The sequence below is a fragment of the Pristiophorus japonicus genome, chromosome 8, assembly GCF_044704955.1.
Source record: "Pristiophorus japonicus isolate sPriJap1 chromosome 8, sPriJap1.hap1, whole genome shotgun sequence".
Classification (NCBI taxonomy): Eukaryota; Metazoa; Chordata; class Chondrichthyes; family Pristiophoridae; genus Pristiophorus; species Pristiophorus japonicus.
This window is the reverse complement of record NC_091984.1, coordinates 97,875,436-97,894,359: the sequence shown is the minus strand read 5'-3', so window position 1 is coordinate 97,894,359 and position 18,924 is coordinate 97,875,436. Positions and strand designations below refer to the sequence as shown.

The 18,924-nt window shown below is 43.4% G+C and overlaps 1 protein-coding gene across 5 annotated transcripts in view; it reads right to left on the bottom strand.

The window, feature by feature from the left end:
• Positions 1 to 562: 562 nt before the first annotated feature.
• Positions 563 to 18,924, bottom strand: part of tprb (translocated promoter region b, nuclear basket protein) — a 140,864-nt gene continuing 122,502 nt past the window's right edge. For 3 of the 5 annotated variants that reach the window (XM_070887144.1, XM_070887147.1, XM_070887146.1), the window contains exons 45-51: positions 18,188 to 18,282; positions 13,605 to 13,711; positions 12,801 to 12,902; positions 9,343 to 9,502; positions 7,406 to 7,521; positions 2,225 to 2,326; positions 563 to 748 (exon numbers count right to left, since the gene is read on the bottom strand). In XM_070887144.1, coding sequence (XP_070743245.1) covers positions 693 to 748; positions 2,225 to 2,326; positions 7,406 to 7,521; positions 9,343 to 9,502; positions 12,801 to 12,902; positions 13,605 to 13,711; positions 18,188 to 18,282 — 738 coding nt within the window. In that variant the 3' untranslated portion in view covers positions 563 to 692. The remainder of the gene's footprint in view (positions 749 to 2,224; positions 2,327 to 7,405; positions 7,522 to 9,342; positions 9,503 to 12,800; positions 12,903 to 13,604; positions 13,712 to 18,187; positions 18,283 to 18,924) is intronic. The other 2 variants (XM_070887145.1, XM_070887149.1) reach the window with 1 other exon arrangement.

Genomic DNA, 18,924 nt, shown 5'->3' with positions numbered 1-18,924 from the left:
ATGGCAGTGCAGACTCGAAGGAGCCGAATGGCCTACTCCTGCACCTATTTTTCTATGTTTCTAAGAGAATAAACTCTCTCTGGTAAGAAACAGCTGATCAATGTAAACAATTAGTCTTAAAACCTAGCATTAAAGAATGAAATTGTCAAATGGCAATGTTAAAGATCTTTATTTACCTTTCCTCCCCATCAATCATATCAGTTTGAAAAATAATTTTCTTCAACTTTAAAAGTCTCATTTACAACATATCCAAAGGCTTGAAGCAGACTGGGTCAGGGCATCCTTGTACTTCATGATCTAGTAGTCTGGGCATTTTACTTCAAGACAGTACAATATAACCAAAGTTAAGCAATATATTTACAGTAGTTTTTTCAATTTTTATGTAAAACTAAATTGCTGCACTTGTTTGACATCTTCCCCTTGTTTCACTCTTCTCCATTTAGATAAGTACTATAATGTTGATCCTGTCAACCAGCAAGCTACCAGTATGAAAAGAAGCATATCAAAGGACTTCTATGCATGTCATTAATAACCATTAAAGAAAAATTCAAGCATCATGGTGTAAAATGAAACCATTTTATTTTTCAATGAAAAAACATTACATCGTGACGAGAATCACAAATGTTTCAAGTTCAAAAATTTTATTTTTATTGTAGTATCAAGCCAAACCAATGACAAGTAATCAATACATTTCAACTATGACTTCCTCTGTTTAATCCTCCTCTTCCTCCCATTGAATGGCTCATACCTATAATGAGAAACATGCAAGTAATAACCTGGAGTTCTGGAAAAGGTCTATCTAAAACTATTCTGCCGCTTTAACTTTGAAATATTTCTAGATGCCAAGTGATAAATGTTAGGTTGGAATGTACAGATGACAAAAAAAACCTGTACATTTTCTTTAAAGTTAATATTTTCTTCAAATCCTGCCTGCAAAATAATGGCATGTGGAACCCTGGGACATTTTTGCAACCTGAATGAAAATCAGTTGATTCTGTAAAAACTAATCAGGATTTGTACATAAACTGAAATTCAGATTGTTTGAATTATAATTCTGCTTTGGAAATGTGCAATACTGGAGTTACCTGCAGAGGTAGGGGAAGGGTACAGTAATAACATTAAAGCAGTATTTAAAACCCAGTCCTGAAAGCTGGCCAAGCTTAATCAGAATACATTTGGGTTCAAGCTTCTTTATATGAACACCCATTACCTAACTGGATCAATCACAAGCACATTAATTAAAATGCAACATACATAATCCAGAAATCCTACAAATCAGACTCCACTTTGAAAAACAGCTTGAAGTGCACTTTAGGTTGGGGTTAGGGAAGGCTGTATTTCAACAGATATTCCCATTCTACTTAAGTTACATTGGGAAATCAAATAGAATTCTTATACAAAGGGTACAAAGTAGCCTTCTACCAAAAATGTACAAAATATCCTTGCCCTATCTTATATATGTAACTAAATATTTGTTCTTAATGCTTTTTAGCAATGGTAACTTTGAAAATATAGTGTTTCCACCATACAGGACAGATTATCTAATGTTGATCTGTTAGCATTCAAAAAGACAATTTCCATATAGACAGCAATTTCTAATTCAACTTTATTTTATAAAACGGAAATGTTGCCTCAATGCTGTGTTATCACAATCTAATCTTGTATAATAAAAGAAAGCATAAACTACATACTGCCTTTTTTAAACAAAAAAAGTATACTATGGTTTGCACAGTGTGCCTAGTGAACTAATTTCAAAACCTTTATCATTTTAAAATTCCTGCAGCCCTACTTCCTAGTTTGAATCAGACAGGTTTTATTGCTTGTTACCGGTTTCCTCTTTCCCCCATCCACAGGTAGCAGAGGTCTGTGTCACCACTCCCCTGCTCTCGAAACCGTGCGACCTCACAACCTTCAAAAACATCTTAAAATCCATTTTTTGGACTATGCCTTCAGTTTCCAACCTAAATTCCTCCTTTTCCTGCTGTGTGTTCACCTCTCCCCTTGTAAAGCATTCCAAGATTTGCTTTTAAAAATGAGTGCTGTATAAATTGGAGAGCCTTACCCAATGTTCCCCCTAAGTTTTTTGGGGGTGTATGGCCCCTTTACAGAACTGCACGGCCCATTCACAGTTTCCCTGCATGCGCCAAGTTTAACATTGGAAAAGCCAGTCCCAGACTGCGCTGGACCGCCAGAGAGCTGCATGGCCGCGCAGTGTTGATCTTACCTCTTCGGCTAAGGAACTGTCTCCCTCGAACAACAGTTCTTCCCATCTGTGGATAAAGTCGTACTCTTCTCAAAGGTTTAGGCTGAGTGATACTGCTGGCATCTATCAAAAAAAAGTTTAAAAAATACTAAAATCCAGAGACAGTATTACATAAAACAGTGATGGCATGTCAAAGAATCCTGGCTGTTGCGGTTGATGATCAAAGCCCCATTACTGCTAGACCAGGATAAATCTTGGCACTGAAAGCAACTGTCCAGTTCAGTTAGATAGCACTTTAAAAAAAATCAGGTTTATACAGTAACTGAAAAATCATCAAGGAACTAGAGAAAGGGGGTGGCACAGTGACCACACATTGGGGTCAAGTATCGGGCCGCGCCTAGAACGGCACAGCCCCGACATGGACACCCGTTTTTCGCGCCGAAATGTGCAACAAAAATCTATCTTGTAATTCTCAGGCTCCTCGCTGGTCCCTGGGAGCTCAGCGCAGCGCGCAGACAGCAGCGGGGGGGCAGAGCCACACCGATTCTGCAAGTGGGGGGGGGGGGGCACCCCCAAGTCAAATGAGAGAACGTCGTGCCGGCACACGCGCAGTAGCCCAGAAACATTGGCACTCGGCCATTTTTAAAGGATCTTAAAGAAAAGTGCTGATTTGTCTCGTGGACCTCTGGAAAGGCTCGGGATTGAATTTGTGATTTTTTGGTGTCTGAAGGTGCGCTTTTAGCAGCACTGTTGAATAAATCACCTGCTGAAATCAGTGAGTGCTGCTTTTCACTGCTAAACTTCTAGAACAGGTGCTACATTGGTGCATGCAAATTAAGGACTGTGTTTTGAAAAATCAGAGTGTCAATTCAATACAGCAATGGAACAATGCCCACAAGAACAAAGAATTTCTTGCATGAGGAAGTGGAGATATTAGTCAATGTCATTGAGCAGAGATGGCAGGAGCTAGATACCAGCAACAGAGGTCGCATAAGAATGCCACCTAAAGTAATGAAGAAACGTTGGAACCAAGTTGCTGAAGATTACTGCGCAGTGGTGCATACCATGACATCTGGAAGCCAGTGTAAAAAGAAATGGCACGACCTTGGTCAAGTAGTGCAAGTAATATTTTCAATTTTTAATGTAATCGTAATTATGTGACGACCTGTATGAACCACCCTGCAGAAAGATGCACTCTGTAAAAAGTTGTATTTTACCCTTTGCAGAAGAAATTGGCCCACAACAAAAGGGAAGCAACTCGAACAGGAGGAGGCACGCCCAATCTGCATCCACTGACACCCTTGGAACAGAGGGTAGCTGCTATGATAAGTCGTACATGGAGAAAAGCAATCAGTACAGCACAAGCTGGGCCCACACGCGAGGAAGAGGGCAAGTCCTGAAAATGCATCGTGACCCTTTAAATCAACCTGCTGCCTGGCCTGCTATGTGTGAGAGTACTTATGCCACCCATCCTGCCCACTCCCCTGATGTTAAACATTTGACTGTTCTGATGTATATTGCAGAACATGATGCTGCTGCTACTGCCGCCGCCAACCCCGAGGATCCTGAAGATACAGAACAAGAACCAGTACAACCAGATGCGGACGATCCAGACTGGATGATGGCGGCGATGACTGAAATGTCTACAGGGGAGAGCTTCCAAATTGATGTTTATGAGCCCCCATTAAGGGGCATCAAAGTTTCAAACCCTTGCTTAGGTTCTGGTTCCACCTTCCATGGTTTTGATTCCGACGTTGCGGGTCCCAGTGGTGCTGCTGGTGTAATGCAGCAGTTTACAGCCAGTGCACCACCGTCCGAGCCGGCGCCTCCTACTCGCATAGATTCTGGTTCCACCTTCCATGGTTTTGATTCCGACGTTGCGGGTCCCAGTGGTGCTGGTGATATAATGGAGCAGTTTACACCCATTCACCCACCATCCCAGCCCACGGCTCGCACTAGAGTGCTGTCGTCTGGAACACCGAGCGTCCCACCTTCCCAGCCCACGCCTCCCAGTGCAGTGGTGCTGCGAGGCAGACCCAGGCAGAGGAGGAGATTGGAGACACACTCTCCTGAGATGTAGCGTGCAACAGATGCGACTCAGGTTGTGGCATTGGGTATGGAGACCAATGAGCTTACCCGATCACTCATCGGTGGCGTCAGTGCCGTGGGTGAAGAGGTGACGGTCCTGACGGGAGAAATAGCAGTAATGACACGGGAACTTAGGGAGTGCAATCGACGGCACAGGCCCTCATGAAGATAGCTGCTGCAATAAGGGCACACAGCCCCGCCAATCAAATGACACCCCCATGAAGAAGTGAACAGTCACTGAGATATGGATGAGAGATGGTTGCAGCCTTTCTTTGCTGCTTTTGTTCTTGTTCTTGATGTAGCTGTAGTAGCATTTTTCAAATTGAAATTGTTTTGTAACTTTACAGCTTATAAGTGATCTCAGGGTTTTTAAGTGATCTTATAGTGTAAACGCTCACATTTTGTATCTTATTTAATTTTGTACCTAAAAGTGATCTTGAAGTTTAAGTGATCTTAAGAGTAAGATTTTTCACATTGAAATTGTTCTGTAACTTTACAAGTTTATAAGTGATCTTAAGGGTCATATTAAAAAGTAAAGTTTGATACAACAAATATTTTATTAGTGACGTTAACTTTTCAATAAATATTTTTTCATTAAAACTGAATCATCTTCCATTAACACAACACAACGTAGGAACAACTGCAAAGAATAAACATGTCCATGCGCAACAGTGGTCGCAGAGCCCTCAGGAATCAGTAATTGAAGCGATCACGGATGAGCTGCTGGCGTAGAGCTCGAGCAATCGTTAAAGGAGCAAGATGGACAGCCCTCCTCCGACCTCGTGCTCCGGCACTTGCATGCTTTCCTGATCATCGTCATCATCCTCATCCTGCTCTTCCAAAATACTATCATCAGGCACTGGACCCTCACGTAGGTCTTCTGGTTCCACTACCAGCTCCTGCTGCCTCATGATGGCTAAGTTATGCAGCATACAACAGTGAAGTGACCGACAATCTAAGGAAAGTATTGCAAGTGGCCTCCGAAATGGTCCAGACATCAGAAACACTGTTTCAATATGCCAATGGTCCTCTCAATGATGCTGCACGTCACAATGTGCGCCATGTTGTATTGGCGGTCAGCTTCCGTCCGTGTCACGCGTAGGGGCGTCATGAGCAAGGTGGTCAGGCCGTACCCTTTGTCTCCCAGTAGCCAGCTCTGCCCTTCTGGCTGCTGCTCAAACATGTCAGATATAACACTGTCGCATAGGATGAACGCATCATGGGTGCTGCCAGGGTATCTTGCATTGACTGACATGATGCGCTGCTTGTCGTCTCACACGAGCTGCACATTGATGGAGTGGAAACCTTTTCTATTCCTGTTCCGCTCTGAATCCTCCACAGGTGCACGCAAGGCGATGTGGGTACAATCAATGCAGCCCTGTACCTTTGAGAAGCCAGAAATCCTGAAGAAGCCCACAGCCCTCTCATGGATCGCTTGTACATTGGGAAATTGGAGAAGGGGGGGGGGTGGAAATGAGAAGGGGGGGGGGGGGGGTGGAAAGGAGAAGGGGGGGGTGGAAAGGAGAAGGGGGGGGGGGTGGAAAGGAGAAGGGGGGGGTGGAAAGGAGAAGGGGGGGGTGGAAAGGAGAAGGGGGGGGTGGAAAGGAGAAGGGGGGGGTGGAAAGGAGAAGGGGGGGTGGAAAGGAGAAGGGGGGGGTGGAAAGGAGAAGGGGGGGGTGGAAAGGAGAAGGGGGGGGTGGAAAGGAGAAGGGGGGGGGTGGAAAGGAGAAGGGGGGGGGGGGGTGGAAAGGAGAAGGGGGCGGTGGAAAGGAGAAGGGGGGGGGGTGGAAAGGAGAAGGGAGGGGAGAAAAGGAGAAGGGAGGGGAGAAAAGGAGAAGGGAGGGGAGAAAAGGAGAAGGGAGGGGAGAAAAGGAGAAGGGAGGGGAGAAAAGGAGAAGGGAGGGGAAAAGGAGAAGGGAGGGGGGGTGGGGAGGAGTAGAGGAGGGGGAAAGGGGGGAGGGAGGAGAAGTGAGAGGGAAGCTGAACGGGCCGGGCCCAAGACTTCGGGCAGGGCCGTCCCCAGATTTACAGGCAGGTGGCGTTGGGTCGGGTCCGGGAGCACAGCGGGGGGGGGAACGGGGGGAGGTCGGGTCCGGTTCGGGTCGGGGAGGAGGGAGGTCGGGTCCGGGGGGGGGGGGGGAGCGCGGGTGGGGAGGTGGGCGGTCGGGTTGGTTTGGGTAGGGGGGAGGGTGGGAGCGCGGGTCAGGTCGGGTCGGGGGGGGGGGTTTGGTGGGAAGTCGGTTGGTCCAGTTTGGGTTGGGCGGTCGGGTGGGGGGGGGGGAGCGGGAGTCGTGTCGGGTCGGAAGAAGCAGGAGCCTTATGCACGCAGCCCCAGTGAGGCCATTCGGCCCGGGCTAGGGGCTGCGTGCTTTGGGCCTCTCCCACACAGTTTTGGGCGCCTGGAGCTACTGCACATGCGCACCCACTGTAGAGCGCACGCATGTGCAGAGGTCCCGGCACTGTTTTCAGCGCAGGGACCTAGCTCCGCCCCTTACAGCTCATGCTGCGCCGCGCCGAGGGCCAGAGGACCAGCACGGAGCCGGAGAATCTAAGTTTTTTTTAGGCGCACTTTGTGGCGCGAAAAACGGGCGTCCAGGTCGGGGCTGCGCCGTTCTTGGCGAGGCCCGAAACTTGGGCCCTAAATGTTACTATGGGAATCCATGTTTCATATCAGGCCAATGTTGTATACCTTCTCATAGACTAACTCAAACAGGCATCGACAGAGGTCTGGGACCAATTCACTGTCTGAGCAAATGGAGATAAGCAAGGACAACATCCCTAAAAAGAAACTCTGACACAAGTAGCTTCATAAACAATAGGGTTGGTTACATCTAGAATGAGTTATATAATTATATATACAGACATTTCTGAGAAGGTACAATTTTTACAGATTTTACAGATACCAGATATGCTTCCCATTACATTTCACAAAACTAACTTAATACTGCCCTCTCATCCATTTGTTGAAGTACTTTGCAGTAATTCACTGTATTAATGCATTAGTATTAATGTTCGTTAGGAACAGGGGTTCAGTGCACTTTGCACAATCATCTACTTGTACAGTTCAGTAAGAAAACATACACAAATCCACTACTGCCCTTATAAATTACATACCTGCTGAACTGGAAGGAGGATCCTGGCTAGTGGATGGGAGATCTGCCTCTTCAGATGGCTGGGCAGATTCTTCCTCCTGATGGCCTTCAATTTCCAGCATAACATCTGAACCAAGACTGAAAAAATAAGGTATGCGTAGTTTGTCAATTAACTCACTCATGGGGATGAACCACTTCTCAATTAAACACGTCATTGGGAAAAAAATGCAATTGAAAGGGATCAAAAATTAATAAAAGAAAGCTGTATAACAGTAAATAAGTATTTTTAAAACTCTTAATACAGTGGAGCACCAATATACTGTGCCACTGAGTACTCGGATGCTGCATTTCCATACATGGTTACTTATTCATTTCCAATGTGCCAGTACGGACGGATGCCTGATGCAAGCCATTCACACCCCCATAGAGAAAGAGGAAGGGAACAAAAAAAAAAAATAAGCAAGTGTCATTCCAGGCCACTAGTTTTTCATCAATCATTTAATTATGCAACAGTACAGGCCAAAGATCTAGATGATTATGGCTTCTCCCCCTCAGCCAGGAAGATACAAAAATTCTTGCAATGTAAAATTGAAGGTGTGTGATATATATAAATGGAAGAATGAATGAATGGGAAAAAAAGCACAAAGTGATGGTGCATTTAACAGCTGCTTGAGTGAATTCTAATTTTGAGATCCTACTGACATTTATACACTGCTCTACACCTTTGCTCCTATAGTTCTAAATAGAATCCAACTGTTGCTCAAGTACTAGCTATATGTCACAAATTTATTAATGTTTAAGTTGCTGTGCATTATTGGATTACATTGATAAGCACAGCACTTTATCACCAGGGTTTAATAAGGCTTTGCAGGAGATAGATGACCAAAATAATACCAGATCCTGGACTAGCAAAGCAAAATACTGCAGATGCTGGAATCTGGAATAAAAACAGAAAATGCTGGAAATCTCAGCGGGTCAGGCAGCATCTGTGGAGAGAAAGCAGAGTTAACATTTCGTGTTGCTAACGAAGGGTCATCAACCCAAAACGTTAACTCTGCTTTCTTTCCACAGATGCTGCCTGATCCGCTGAGATTTCCAGCATTTTCTGTTTTTATTCCAGGTCTTGGGCTCTGTGTTAATAAGATAGATAGATAGAATCAAGGATTCAAGGCTACTTTCATTAAAAACACAGGCTTAGAGAGGATATTGTTGAGATTTTTAAAATAATAGAGACCAGAATCTGTCCAGTTAGATAGCTTAAGGGATTTGGAGGGGGGGGGGGGGGGGGGGAGGAATAAAGGGCATAAGCATAAAATCCATACATTAAAAGGCACTATGCAAATTGTTGTGGAAAAGAATGAGATTAAATCTGGAAAGTACTTTTCAGAGAATCAATCAAAAAAACAAATGACTAAACATGTGATGCGTATGGTGAGCAGACAAGTTACACTAAGAGGTAAATTGCTGGTTAGCTGAAATTAGAAGGCTTTATGGATTGCCACAGTCTCCCAGAGATTTACTTAATTTCCTTAGGCAATTGCAAACAAATTTTCCAGTGTTTTTCTTAAATGAGCCTTAAGCTTTTTCCTCTCAGGAGATTGCGTGACTGGAGAGTGGGGTCACTGGCACAGCAGGCTGCATCATGTCTGGATAGGGAGGACGTATGGTTTTTTGGCATCTTTTTTTATTTTTTAGATAAAGTTAACATTCCACATGCCCTACATTACTCACCATAGTTGGTCAAATAAATTTACTGATCTTTAATGTAGAGTCAATTCAGAATTTAGTTACTATTCTAAAATCAATTGAAATTTATATAAAACCATTTCGAAGCATTAATAAAGCATCCGAGTTATTAATTTTCTTGTGCAATAGAAACAAAATAAAAGCAACTGTAAAAGAGAATTAATTTAATACATTTAAATGGCTCCTTAAAGTATTTAGAGTCCGAAGACTTACCCCTCTTGGTCTGCTCCTTCTACGAATACTTCATCCCCATCATCGCCACCTCCAGACTCAGCAGGGTTAGATAGACTGCCCGTGGATGTTGTAACCATGGGGACAGATTGGGAAGCATGCTCAGTTACATCTGATTGGGTACCCTCATTGAAAACAGTTACTGAAGGAAAATAACGTTGCAAAACTTTAGTTACCTAAACAAGCTGAATTCTCAGTGCCGCACTAAAATGCTAAAAATATCTTGTATGAATAGGCCAGCAAGTGGCATTGTCTGCCGGTTTAAAAAAATGTAAGGCCAACAACTGCTCTGTCTGAGCATTACTAAACAGGTATTGCTCCATATTACACTAAAGAGTGAAATCCCCAACAGCCAGTTCACGTGGTCAGAAGCATATCCAGTGCCGCACTTCAGTAACAAATTATATTGAAAATGTCATTGTATTATCCCTATATTTTAAGCAAATAAATTTTCATTTTCACAATTTGCTTTTGTTGTAATGTGCACATTGTTGATGCCCATAGTGCATGCATATCCTGGCTGGGGCTTCAACCAGCTTTGGAATCGCTGGATAATTAAAGAAATCCGAACACTGGTCTACACACCAACTGAGCACTCAAACACAAACAAGGCTCAGGTATCACGACAGTCCAAGAATTGGTTCTGTACTATTAAAAAAATTAGCATGGGGATTTGCAATTTTTTGTAACAAGACCACTTTAGAAAGATTCAATGAGTGAAGGAAAACCAGTTATTCAATTTTAAAACAGCAAGGAGCACAACCAGCATTATACAAACATGCAATTCTGTAAAATTTTAAATATAATTAATCACGAGATGCTTAGAATCAGTTTTGGCTTGTTCACAGATTTTCCATGTATAAGCAGCACAATTGCAAGACAGGCAATTTGCATTATACATCAGTTGCCACAAAAAATAAGTTGTTACTGAAACACGTCATTCGGCCCAACAGATTCATGTTGGTGTTTATGCTGCACTCGAGTCTCTTCCCACCCATCTTCATCTAGCCCATCAATATATCCTATTTTTTGTTATTAGAGGAACAGCACAAATGTAACCCAATTTTAAATGGAATTGATACAAAACAATTCAGAGGGAAAAAAACAACAAACTCTGAAAACACTGCTAAATAAATGGTTAGTGGTATTTCTACCCCCCACCCCATTTTTGTTTTAAACAAAGCTTAATGCTAAAGGCTAGAAAAGTGACAGACCTGTAACTGTTAAGTTGACCATTCCATTCACAACAACACCACAGAACAGTTCTATACATCTCTGCATTAAACGTGCTGAACAAGGTTTTGAAACATAAAATGACGACGACACTGGATAGTCTGCAAATATTTTCATTTTGGATTATTTCACAATCCAGCAGACATCTATTTTTCAAAGATCTGTCATTCAGCACCAAATGAATTCAGACTTCTGATAGAACAGCAGTTCTCACTAACAACTTGTATTAACATAGTAAAACATCCCAAGGCATTTCATAGGAGTGTTATCAGACAAAATTTGACACCAACCCCGAGAGATATTAGGACAAATGAGCAAAATATTGGTTAAATAGATAGATTTGAGAAGAGATGTGCAGAGGTTTAGGGAGGGAATTTCAGAGCTCGGCCTAGATGGCCGACGGTACAGCCACAAATGGTCTGGTGAAGGACGTATGGACACCATAGTTGGAGGAATGCATAATTTTCTGACAGTTGTAAGATGAGCGATAGAGGTGAAGTCATGGAGGGATTTGAACACAAGGATGAGAATTTAAAAATCAAGGCACAGGTGAATCAGGAGCCAATGTAGGACAGCAAGCATAGGGATGATGGATGAATGGGAACTGATGAGAGTTAGGATATGGGCAGTAGAGTTTTGATTGAGCTTAAGTTTATGCAAAGTGGAAGATGAAAGGACAGTCAGGAAAGCACTGGAATAGTGAATTTAAAAGGTAACAAAAGGCATGAATGAGGGTTTCAGCAGCAGATAGGTTGAGGCAGGAGTGGAGCCAGATGTTGTTATGGAGATGGAGTAGGCAGTCTTAAAGATGGAGAGGATGTGGGTGTTGGAAGCTCAGGGTCAAGTAGAATTTGAGGTTGCAAGCAATCTGATTCACCGAGACAGTGGCCAAGGAAGGGAATGGAATCCGTGGCTAGCCAATTGAATTTGCAGCGGGGACTGAAGATAAAAGCTTTGGCCTTCCCAATGTTTAATTGGATGAAATTTCAGCTCATCTGGGACGGGATGTCCAACAAGCAGTCTGACAATAAAAGGTAATGGAGGGGTCAAGGGGTGGTGGTGAGGTAGAGCTGGGTGTCATCCCACATTTTCCCAGATTACACTGCAGAAATAACAGTGAGGTCATCAGCGCTCACCGTTATTAAAGTGTAAATCAGACAGCGACATCCGGCGACCACACATATGCAGTTCAACGTGGATAACAAAGTTGCCATCCAGAGTGCTCTGCAACGCTATACCAGTATCGTAGAATGAGGCTTGACATTGAGATACGTGAAACGGTGTGATGTTGCCATACTTACCCAACCTATATCCCTTAAACTCAACTGGAAGGTTAGGGATTGTCCATTCTAATGTAATTACATTTTTAATGCTGTGATAAGTCTTAACAACTGCCAATCAACCTCTCGAGTACTGAAAATTAACTTGTGAATCTCATTCCTTCAAATTTTAATTATTGTTGGAGATTTTAAAAAACATTTTTTTCCTCTGTTTATCTCAATCCCATCTTTTTTTCCCTCTCAATTTTGATTTCTGATTTGACATTGAAGTCAATAATCTAATTGAACTTCATGATTCAGTCTCTGCTGCTCATTAACGATTCTTCAATCTGATTGGTTCAGGAGATACAGTTGCTTGCCCTGTTCACAGGTCCCAGATGCTCGGAGGGCGCCACACCGAAGTGGCTCTCTAATTACATCAAGTTCCAATGCAAAAGTTACACAAAGTCTGTGGGCAAGTGTAAGTGTAATGAACTGCACGTGCTGCTAGTTCGCCACAAAGCAAAATCCAGCCCGTTGTGTTTTCAGATGATGACGCCAAAGGCAGCATGTAGATGGGAAATAGGAGGGGGCCATGAATAGACCTAGCATTTTAAAAAGGCTTTATAGCTAGCACTGCCATATATCGCAACTTACAACAAATACAACACATTCATGACACTACTTTTAGCCTGCAGATCTTCCTTTGTGGAGGTTAATTGTAGAAAGACGGTCAAATGATGCAATTTCACATGGGAAGATGGCAATTCCTGTTTCCTAGAAATTCTACTATAAAAACCAGCTGCTCAAAATTGTACAGTATTGTCCAAAGAACCAAGAGAAACTCATCCTTTTACGTATTAGTCTAATAACACCAGAACATTATGGCTACGCTCCCAGAAGTGCAGTTGCTCTTCTTCCAATTAGGACCGATTCAACAATCCATACCCGGTGCATGAACCTGCAGTGGTGTAGTTGGCACACTGCGGCCTCCAGATTCATCTTCATGAACAGCAGCAAGGTAAATGGGAGTCTCGTACATTCCTAGCCCTAGAGACATGAAGGCAAGTTACTAGCACAATAAAATTCAACAAGAAGTCAGAAGAAGCAAATGTCCCACAAGTGACCTTATCTCAAGCAATAAGGCTGTGTGAGTCTGAATTATTCCATACCCAAGCTGCATTTTTTTCTTCATGTCATTAAAGGGTCAGTAAACAGCAGCACATCAGACCATATGATCCTTTTCTTTTTGAAGAATCTCTTACAGGATTTAATTTTTGGAGTAAACATTTTACTTGGGTGCTCTCTTTAATGGAGATGGAGGGTAAATGCCACCATAGCTACAGTACAGCACTATGGGGCAAGTGGCCCAGGGATTCATTTGATAAGTTTTCAGGGTCACTTTGGTGACATTAAAGACTTCAGTTTCGTGCAGCAAACCACTCAAAGAACTATACACCAAAGAATGATCAAAGAAAAGCACTACTTTGTCTAAGGACAAGTTCTAAATATTCAGTCAAACCAGGTTTCTCCATGTGAAAAAAGAATATATTACAAGTATTGTGAAAAACACCTAAATAGTTATTGATGCTCAATGATTTACCTAGTACAAATAGAAGCATTGCTTAATGCAACATAAAATGTCAGTGAAATTTACTACCAATTATCTCATGTACTTTTCCCCTTTGAGCAAAAATTGTAATTTCCACTGATGTTCAAAAGAGATTTTGAAATCTTTGTAAAAAATATTACCTCCTTGCGATGCCAGCTGTCCAAGGTCTGACTGACTTGAACTGGTTTGAGACATATCTTCGGGGGGTCCAAACCTGAACCGAGGGACTCCAGTAACCTGCGGAGAACTAACCACAGCTTTCAACATGAGTTTCTAATCTAAGTCATGCAAAAGAGTTGTACAAAACTCTATCTTCTACCTAAAGTTCTCCATGCACTACATGTGTCAAAACACTTGGTAATGCATTTATATCCAACATAAGAACACAAGAACACAAGAAATAGGAACAGGAGTAGGCCATACAGCCCCTTGAGCCTGCTCCACCATTCAATAAGGTCATGGCTGATCTGATCATGGACTCAGCTCCACTTCTCTGCCCACTCCCCATAACCCTTTATCATTTAAGAAACTGTCAGTTTCTGTCTTAAATTTATTCAATGTCCCAGCTTCCACAGCTCTCTGAAGAAGCGAATTCCACAGATTTACAACCCTCCGAGAAGACATTTCTCCTCATTTCAGTTTTAAATGGGCGGCCCCTTATTCTAAGATCGTGCCCTCTAGTTCTAGTCTCCCCCATCAATGGAAACATCCTCTCTGCATCCTCCTCATAATCCTATACGTTTCGATAAGATCACCTCTCATTCTTCTGAATTCCAATGAGTAGAGGCCCAATCGATTCAACCTTTCCTCCCAAGTCAACCCCCTCATCCCCAGAATCAGCCTAGTGAACCTTCTCTGAACTGCCTCCAAAGCAAGTATATCCTTTCGTAAATATGGAAACCAAAACTGCACGCAGTATTCCAGTTGTGGCCTCACCAATACCTTATATAGCTGTAGTAAGACTTCCCTGCTTTTATACTCCATCCCCTTTGCAATAAAGGCCAATATGCCATTGGCCTTCCTGATCACTTGCTGTACCTGCATACTATCCTTTAGTGTTTCATGCACAAGTACCCCGAGGCCTCGCTGTATTGCGGCACTTTTCAATCTTTCTCCATTTAAATAATAACTCGCTCTTTGATTTTTTTTGCCAAATGCAGGACCTCACACTTTCCAACATTATACTCCATCTGCCAAATCTTTGCCCACTTAGCCTATCTATGTTCTTTGCAGATTTTGTGTGTCCTCCTCACACATTGCTTTTCCTCCCATCTTTGAATCGTCAGCAAACTTGGCTACGTTACACTCGGTCCCTTCTTCCAAGTCGTTAATATAGATTGTAAATAGTTGGGGACCCAGCACTGATCCCTACGGCACCTCACTAGTTACTGGTTGCCAACCAGAGAATGAATTATTTATCCCGACTCTCTATTCTCTGTTAGTTAGCCAATCCTCTATCCATGCTAATATATTACACCGAACCCTGTGAGCGGTTATCTTGTGCAGTAACCTTTTATTGGCACCTTGTCAAATGCCTTCTGGAAGTTCAAATACACCACATCCACTGGTTCTCCCTTATCCACCCTGTTTGTTACATCCTCAAAGAACTCCAGCAAATTTGTCAAACATGACTTCCCCTTCATAAATCCATGCTGACTCTGCCTGACCAAATTTTACTTTTCCAAATGTCCTGCAAATGCTTGTTTAATAATGGACTTCAACATTTCCCGAACCACATATGTTAGGCTAACTGGTCTACAGTTTCCTGCTTTTTTTCTGCCTCCTTTTTTAAAAAAGAGAGGTGTTACATTTGCAGTTTTCCTATTATTGAATAGCTGGTTGCTTAGATTTTTATATTGTTATTTCAATAAACATATGAATGCAAAAGAAAAAAAAAGTCAGCTTCCCTGACAGTCATTTGAAATTTTAAAAAGGCGACCAAGAATTTCTGGTATTTGGCACCTCCAACTTCAAAATACACTGGACGAACTTCAATATAAAATCAGAACTTTTGTTTCTACCAAATACAAAAAGCCAGACCCTTGAAGCTACACCACTCGGAATTTTACATGCGATCTTACTGTGCAATAACATGCCTCTTAATATGTCTCTACTTATCTATAGAACTCCACGAGGCCTAGTGCTGTGCTTGAACTGCTGTGACCTTAGTCTCTTTATTGCAACTCCAGAGTGAGGCAGCAACGTGGTGACCAGCCTTTTATACAGCTCCTGCCTGGGCCTCCCACAGTTGCACCATCTAGTGGTACCAGCATAGTATATACAGAGTATACATATATGACAACATTCCCCCCCAAAGTCTTTGATGGGAGTTAGTTACAGGTTGAGGCGATCTGGAACTCTGCGCTCCCTGGTTGATCGTCTGAGTGTCACTTCTGGCATGGGTGAGTTGGTTGGGCCACTGCGGTCTTGCAGCGCTGTTGGTCTGACTGGACTGTTGGAGATGGTGGGATCATCCTCGTGGGGCAGCTAGGTCTGTTGCTGATTGTGTGTGTGTAGGTGGATCGCTGAAGGTAAGGTCCTATCCTGGTCGTTACTGGTTACCTGTAAATCGCAATTTGGTCTGGTCCAAATGCTTTCTGCACGTTTGTCCGTTAAACAGTTTGACAACAAACACCCTATTCTCCTCCTTGGCTAAAACAGTGCCAGCGACCCATTTGGGGCCATGGCCATGATTCAGCACAAACACCGGGTCATTTACAGTGATGTTGCGTGATACAGCCGCGCAATCATGGTACATGTTTTGCCAATAACGCCTGGTTTCCACCTGATCGTTGAGGTCAGGGTGGACTAAGGAGATCCTGATTTTGAGTACACGTTTCATTAGTAGCTCCGCAAGGGGGACCCCGGTAAGCAAGTGGGGTCGTGTCTTGTAATTGATCAGCACCCGGGATAGGTGGGTTTGTAAGGAGCCTTCGGTGACGCGTTTCAAGCTCTGCTTTATGGTTTGGACTGCCCGCACCGCTTGGCCGTTGGATGCGGGCTTGAATGCGACAGACCTGACATGCTGGATGCCATTGCAGGTCATGAATTCATTGAATTCCGAGCTGGTGAAACATGGACCATTGTCGTTGACCAGAATGTCGGGCAAGCCATGGGTGGCAAACATGGCCCTGAGGCATTCAATGGTGGCAGTGGACGTGCTGGATGCCATTATTACACATTCGATCCACTTAGAGTAGGCATCCACTACAACGAATAACATTTTTCCTAGAAAGGGGCCCACATAACCTAAGTGGATCCTGGACCATGGTTTTGAGGGCCAGGACCACGAACTAAGCAGAGCTTCCTTGGGGGCATTGCTCAATTGTTACACTGGGGCACGCACGACTCCAAGTCCGAGTCAATGCCGAGCCAACAGACGTGGGACCTCGCAATAGCCTTCATCATGACTATGCCTGGGTGGGTACTGTGTCAGTCGCGTATGAAGATTGCCCTGCCTTTTTTTGGTAGGACAACGCGGTTGCCCCATAAGAGGCAATCCAATTGGACAGACATTCCGTTTTTACGACAGTGAAACAGCTTTATCTCGTCTTGCATTTCTCTTAGGACAGCTGAGCAGCCCCCATTGAGGACGCAACGGGAATTGGGTGTTTGTTGTCCCACAGCCTCTCAAACGCCTTCTGGCTCATAAGGTGACTGACTCGCCCCAGTGTCCCAACTCTATGAAACAGGAATGCCATTTATCTTGACTTTCATCATCATGAGGGGACTTTTGGTAGTGAAGATGTGCACCCCGTGCACTGCTGCCTGGGGCTGAGTCGCCTCTTTAGCTTGTACTTTATGATCCTTGCTGGATCGAAAATCTCCTGCCGACTTCCTCTGCCACATTTTGAGTCACAGTTCTTCTGCACATTCGCTGTGGGTGGCCCTTTTGACCACAGCCTTTGCAGTGTCTGAATCGACACAGATGGGCCCAATGGTTACCCCCGCAACACCAGCATGTTAAACGATTCACGTTTACACCCCTTGGCGGACTGTGAGTTGGACTAATTCTTTGATCAAGTTATTTTCTGCACAGTACTTGCCAGTAAGTTTTGATTCTGGGAGAATCTCAATGTTGAGGTTGTGAACGCCTGGCTTAAGGTGATGGTCCGCTTCACGCCCCGTCCTGTCACAACACATTGTTGAGGAGTTAGTCAAATTCGCACGATTCCGCGAGCCATCATAGGTCTGCGACATATTCCACTAAATCCTGGCCCTCGGTGCGGCGATGTGTAGAAGCGATACCTGGCCAGTGAAACCAGAGTAAAGGCTTCACCCTCTGTAAACTTTCCTAAACTACCAACGGCAGCCATCTCTGCGTGCAAGTCCGTGATCTGTTCACGTCGCCAGTTAATATGTCTCTACCTATCTGTAGAATAACTCCACAAGGCCCAATGCTGTGCTTGAACTGCTGTGACCTTAGTCTCTTTATTGTAACTCCAGAGTGAGGCAGCAGTGTGGTGACCAGCCTTTTATACAGCTCCTGCCTGGGCCTCCCACAGTTGCACCCTCTAGTGTTACCAGCATAGTATATACAGAGTGTACAGATATGACACCTCTTGTTACCGAATGCATTTTGGAATTAGAAGTGCCTAACTTCAGAATTTGCAGTATTACTTACAGGCGACAAAAGAAATCCAACTAGAAACTTCAAGTTTTCATTTTGGTGCTTTAACCATCACTGTGCATCCTATCAGTTACAATCCAGAAACCTACTTACTGAATGGCTTCTGCAAACCCATCTGATCGGTGGGGCACAACAAGAGTTGGTGTACTTGGCACCATCCTGTCATCTTCATCAAAGAAGTGTTGCTGCTGAATAAAAACAACAGGTCAGAGGATCACGTTAACAATTGAAACTTATCGCATCATCTGATCAGGCACTTTGCATTATATTTTCAAATGACGACATTGCATTTCAAATCCCAAAATGTTAAATTACAAAATTACAAATATTACCAGAGTCTCAAAATTAGTGTTGCTAACATAGTGTTATCCAAACTAACATTGATAAAAATCAGGATTAGTTCCCAGGTTCATTTTGTACTAAATGAAAACTTTTGTTTAACTGTCAGTTTGCTGCACGATCACCTGAGTCAGATTAAAGCCCCAATCCAGAAATTGATCAGAGTCTAGGCTGATATTTCAATGTTGTGCTGCATCGTTAGACGAGAAGTGAACGGAGAGGAGGGAGGGGCCTCATGTTGGTGCAGGCAAAAAATCTACTGGCACTATTAAAAGGACATTCTGTGTTTTGGCCAACACCATCAAAACTAACTGGTCAATTAATTTGCTTGCTGTGCACATACTGGCTGATTTGTAAAGCCTATAAAACAGCGAGAGCATTTCATGTAATTCATTTGATATGGTGTGTTTTGGCATGTAATGGGCGTGTAATTAAGCACTATATAAATGCAAGTTTGTTCTGTTAACAAATTTAATTAAATTGAAGCATCT